Source organism: Nicotiana tabacum, chromosome 16 (assembly GCF_000715075.1).
Source record: "Nicotiana tabacum cultivar K326 chromosome 16, ASM71507v2, whole genome shotgun sequence".
In the NCBI taxonomy this organism is placed as follows: domain Eukaryota; kingdom Viridiplantae; phylum Streptophyta; class Magnoliopsida; order Solanales; family Solanaceae; genus Nicotiana; species Nicotiana tabacum.
In genome coordinates, this window is record NC_134095.1 from 139,819,079 (window position 1) to 139,824,959 (window position 5,881).

General features: G+C 34.6%; 1 protein-coding gene across 3 annotated transcripts; it reads left to right on the forward strand.

Moving 5' to 3' along the window:
• Positions 1 to 625: 625 nt before the first annotated feature.
• LOC107806050 (myosin-binding protein 3) lies at positions 626 to 5,271 on the forward strand. Of its 3 annotated transcripts, none has more exons than XM_016630163.2 (4): positions 626 to 1,979; positions 2,088 to 2,264; positions 2,769 to 4,175; positions 4,270 to 5,271. In XM_016630163.2, exons 1-3 carry the CDS (start codon positions 791 to 793, stop codon positions 4,133 to 4,135), a joined length of 2,733 nt encoding a protein of 910 aa, XP_016485649.1. In that variant the 5' UTR covers positions 626 to 790; the 3' UTR covers positions 4,136 to 4,175; positions 4,270 to 5,271. The 3 variants fall into 3 exon arrangements, with proteins under 3 accessions (XP_016485649.1, XP_016485650.1, XP_016485651.1); XM_016630164.2 differs by having other exon boundaries at positions 626 to 1,919; XM_016630165.2 differs by having other exon boundaries at positions 632 to 1,919; positions 2,094 to 2,264.
• Positions 5,272 to 5,881: the final 610 nt, after the last annotated feature.

Genomic DNA, 5,881 nt, shown 5'->3' on the forward strand with positions numbered 1-5,881 from the left:
ATTAAATTTATTATTAGACAAAGAAAAGAGAAAGTAAAGAAGCTCATTTCCACCAAATAAATAAATAAATAAAGAGTAATAATTATGATGGATTGGTACGTACTCTATCATCATTAACTAGATATATCTGGTTCGAGTTTTGAATATGAAGTTGTCTTTATTAGTGAGCGATTTGCCACCTAATATAAAATTATTCGGCTTGAATTTGGATATAGTCAAACCCCAATGCAGATATTAGACATTGAATGAGAACCATAAAAAATATTTTTCCTATTAATGTATTTTCATGCACAAAGAAAAGAGAAAGTAAAGAAGCTCTTTTCTTACTTTTATATTTTCATCATGTATTTCTACAAAGAACATGAGAGTTTAATTTATGTTCAAAATAAAAGTTCTTTCTTCTTGTAAACTAATAAGATAAAGAAAATGATTATCAAAATAATTAAATAAATAAATCAGTATAAGAACAAGAATCCAGCAAATGTTAGCTGCTGAATGTGCAAAGCTTAGATTAAATTTTATCAAAATGCTTTCATATACATTCTTTTCTTTCTTTCTTTTTTCCATTTATTTATTTGTTTCAGTTTATTCTTCCATATAATCTTTATAATAATTCTTTTTTACAGAATCAGCTCTCATTTGGCCTCCCTTTCTCTCTATTCAGTCTAATTAAACCATTTTCCCTCTCTTTCCCACTTTCTCTCTCTGATTCTTGAATTAGCTCTTCCACTGTCCCTCTAAAACAAATTTAATTTTCTTGTTGTTGTGTATTTTCCTTTGATCAGCATAAATGGCTGCTAACAAATTTGCAACCATGTTACATAAAAATACCAACAAGATCACACTTATTCTTATCTATGCAATCTTAGAATGGACTCTAATAATTCTACTTCTCCTCAACTCTCTCTTCTCCTATTTGATCATCAAATTTGCTGAGTATTTTGGCCTAAAACCACCTTGTCCCTTATGTTCTCGAGTTGATCATCTGTTTGATCATGGAAATAGTAAAACTTTGCGTAAAGATCTTGTATGTGAAGCTCATGCCACAGAGATTTCTGAACTGGGATTCTGTTCAAATCATCAGAAGTTGGCTGAATCTCAAGATATGTGTGAGGACTGCTCGTCCTCGCGCCTTGAGATTTTAGAGAATTCAGCTTTGTTAGCATGGATGGATGAGATTAAGTTGATTCAGAATGGTAAGGAAGTTACTGTGGAAAATGGTGAAGTGAGTTTGATGTGTTCTTGTTGTGGTGTGAATTTGGAGAGCAAATTTTCAACTCCTTATATTTTGATTAAGCCTTCTTTGGATGATTATTTGGCATATAATCAAAAAGGTAATTTGATTATTGAAGCAGCAGAAGATGATGATCTTATGGATAAAGGTGATGATTTTGACAAAGAAAGGTCAGATTTTTCAATAGAAGAATGTTGTGGAAATGAAGAAAAAACTGAAGATCAGGTTTTGTCTGATGTTTATGTGCCTAATTCTGAGGTTAGAATGAAAGATCAAGGTGTTCAAGCTTGTGAGAATGAGGAGTCATGTTTTGAATTTTCTACTCAGCATTTGGAATTTATCTGCAGTGGTGATAAGTTGGTTCCTATTGAATTGATGGATTCAACAACTGAGGAAGATCATAGCAAAAACCATAATAAGAGTGATGCTGAAGTCAATTTGGAGTCTGGAGAACAAGTTAACAAAGAATTTGAATTTGTTGTAGAGAACAAGATTCTTCAAGTGGAGGAAGAGACAGCAGTTTCTGAGTTCAAGAGTGAGGAGGAACCTAAATTTGGATTTCTTGAATCCATGGAGGTAGAAGAAGAAGAGATTGGTTTGGTTTTTTGTGCCAAAGAATGCAATTCAGTAAAGGAGAGTTATGAACAATTTGACAATACTCAATTGCTCCAAGCACCAGCCAAAGGTAATGTTCAAATTCTTACAGAAAGATTAAGGGAAGAAGAAGGTTTAGATGCTCAACAAGGTATATATTAGAATACTTTTGTAGACTAATCTAATTTATTTTAATTTGGAGGCTAAAGCTTGTAGATTTGAGTATGTTTCTTGAGTTGTTTTTGTTTTACTTTTGTAGTTACAGAAGAGGATTCCCAAATGCCAATTGATGGAACTGATGCAGAAGTTTTAGTTGAAACTGAAATTCTTGATTTGAACTTAGTAGATGAGATTCCATGTCAAGGAGCTCTTACTTCAGTTATACATGAAGAACCTTCCACAAGTTCTGCTGATTTCCATGAAGTTGATCAACAAGGTATAGTTCAGATTTCTTTCAATCTAAAAATACAAGCAATTTTTTCCCTCATAATAGCTTAGTTTTCCTTTCTTCTCTGATAATTTTCTTAGCGCGAAGCAGAAAATGTTTTCTTGTCGTTGTTCTTAGATTGCTAGTAGTATGGCGGTTTTCTTACTATCTTCTGCTTCGGTTTTCTAGTATCTTGTCAGGGTACTGCTTGTTACTATTGCTATATCGCTATGGCTAGTGCTATTGCTTTCTTCCATCTATTTTTCTGGTATTACATTATTATATTGTTCTTTTGATTGTTTTCTATTCATCCTCTTGAACCAAGTTTCTTCCGGAAACAGCCTCTCTGCCCCGGGTAGGGGTACGGTCTACGTACACACTACCCTCCCCATACCCCATTTGTCGGATTTTACTGAGTTTTTTGTTGTTGTTGTTGAAGCAGAAACTGTTTTAAGCCCTGTCCTCTAAGTTTGTGCAATTGGTGTACTTATTAATCATGTTTTACCATGTTAGGTCCTAAAGAAGATCAAGAAAAATTGGTGGAACTGAAATTATTATCAGTTGAATTTGACGATCATGTGATGAACAACCAATCATCAATATCTTCCAAATTTAATGAGATTGAAGAAGATAAAGTTCCAGAAACGCCAACTTCTATCGATAGCTTCTATCAGTTGCATAAGAAATTACTACTCGTCGAGAAGAAAGATTCAGTAAATGAGGAGTCTTTGGATGGAAGTGTGGTTAGTGAATTAGAAGGTGGAGATACAGTTTCAACGATCGAACACTTGAAATCAGCACTTAAAACTGAGAGAAAAGCTCTACATACTTTGTATACAGAGTTAGAAGAAGAGAGAAGTGCTTCTGCTGTGGCTGCTAATCAAACAATGGCAATGATAAATAAACTTCAAGAAGAAAAGGCGGCGATGCAAATGGAAGCTTTGCAATACCAAAGAATGATGGAAGAACAATCGGAGTATGATCAAGAAGCATTGCAGCTTTTAAATGAGCTTATGGTAAAGAGAGAGAAGGAAAAACAAGAGCTAGAGAAAGAATTGGAAGTGTATAGGAAAAGGTTAATGGAATATGAAGCAAAAGAAAAGATGAGGTTGTTGAAAAGAAGCAAAGATGGAAGTGCAAAGAGTGGATTTTCATCTCCTTCTTGTAGCAATGCTGAGGAGAGCGACGAGTTGTCTATTGATTTGAATCAAGAAGCAAAAGAAGATGACAGTTTTTACGGTCATCAATATGAAGATAACAAACTTCATGTTGATGCTGGTCTAGAATTGGAAGAATCGTTTGCTGATTTCGAAGAAGAAAGGATGTCGATTCTTGAGCAGCTAAAGATGTTGGAAGAAAAGCTTATAAATATGGATGATGAAGATGCAAAACATTTTGAAGATGTTAAGCCAATGGAAGATTCATATAAAGAGAATGGCATTTCTCATTTTGATGGACAAACAAATGAACATGCCAATGGTTTTTCGAGTGAAACGAATGGAAAACATCATCTCCTGGAAAAAATTGTCAATGTAAAGGGAAAAGGACTTCTTCCACTTTTTGATGCAATGAGCGACGAAAATGGAGACGTTACACTAAATGGACACGAAAATGGCTTCCATTCTAATGGTGTTCATGACTCGTATATGACAACGTTCGATGTGGAAAACAAGAAGCTAGATGTGGAAGAGGAATTGGATCATCTACATGAAAGGCTACAAGCGCTTGAGGCAGATAAGGAGTTCCTAAAGAACTGCATTAGTTCATTAAAGAAAGGCGATAAGGGGATGGATCTACTTCATGAGATTTTACAACATCTTCGTGATCTTAGAAACGTTGAAATTCTTGTAAGGAACTCAAGTAATGGCCTCATGGTTTAGTCGAGTTCTAGCTCAATCATCGCGCCAATGAAGATAACTGGTAATCTTGCTCTCTTTTAAATCAACAATGTCATATATTTTTGAATGTCTATCACATTGTCTAACTTATGTCATCTTTTTCTTGGCAATTTCAGGCCATGATCTTGGAGTCCTTGGCAGCTATTTAACTAAAATGGAAACTCAAAAATGCAATTGAAATATATGGAACAGCTGATAAAAGCTCTGTAGTCATTGCAGAATTTTTTGGAAGGTTAAATCCCTTGACAGTGAAATCAGGCCCTGGAAATGGTCTGAGCATTTTGGTTATAATGGTAAGGCACCAATGTTTTTGATGTCTATCTAACTTTTTGTTCTCAAGCTTCAATGGTCATTTGTCAAAGTAAAACCCAAAATTTTGGGCAGAAATTGGGGTCAAATTTCCATCTTTTGTGGGCAAAAGGAGGGAAATGATGAATGTGTGTGTAGTCCAGTTAGGATGAATCGATTGTGTAATTTTTTAACTTTTACGGAAATGTAGGGTTAGCGGCGTACAATAGACCTTTGTGGTCCGGTCCTTTTCCAGATTCCGCACATAGCGGGAGTTTAGTGCACCAGACTGTCCTTTATAATAGTGTTTGAGTCAGATTGTGTGCACCTCAACTTGAGTTTTGTCTAATACCTACTTCTCCCACCAGCACTGGTATTGGTCTGTCTGTTGTATGTTGTGAAAGGGAAAAAGCATACTGGCTTGCAAAGCTGGAAAGGTCCAGCAAAGATTCCAGTTCTAGGCATTTGTCCTTGTTTATTGTAGACAATTAGGACTACAAACAATTTTCTTGTCTATTTTTTTTTTCTAAGGCATAGAGGGGAAAGTAACTTCTTTATTCCCTTATCTCTCATCTTTTTCATTATTTCATCACATGAGATTTGTTATTGTTTTAGAAGGCAAAAGTTGTCTAGTTGTACACTGCATGTGTCCATTTGTAAGTATGTATCTAAAGAGTGTGTGTTTTCTTTTTAATTCTGTTTCTTTTCCTATCTTTTATTATTTGGACAGTCTGTTTTTCACTCTTTTCCTTGTTGTAAAGTTTATTCTAAGAAAATGGATGTACACAAACTACACTATCTATATAATATATAATTGAATAGTACTTAGTAAAGAGAGAAGAAAAGCAAAAGATTGCTTTCAACAGATTGTTTTGCTTTAAGTCACTTAAAAATGATCAATCAGAAACAAACAAGCATAATTAGTGAAACCAAAAAGGGGCTTAACAGCTAACAGGGTGGGTCTAAGGCATGATTACAAAAGTAAGTTTGTTTATATGCAAGCTAAGAACCTAATCATTCTTAGCATATTCTAATGATATTTTAGGACACATTATGAAGGTTTTATGAGACATAAAATGATGACTAGTGTCATCCTGGTTGTATCATTTTCCCTTCCTCTTATGTTACTCGGACTCTTTAAAATACCGTTGAATACGTGTCGAATTATCACGACTCAAATCCTAAACTGTCGTGATATTAGGCAAGCCGACATTCCCAAAATACTTCTAATATTTAACATAAAATGAATTAAGAAACTTTAAGTCACCGGAGTTTTTCATAAAAAGGGGATAAAATCCAAAACACCAGTGCGGAATATAGCTCCCAAAAATCAGGGTGTCACTGAGCCCACGAGCATCTATACATCACCAATCTAGAAATGAAATATCTATAAAAATCTGGATCTAAATACAACGAAAGAAACATAAGGAAGGAGTGACA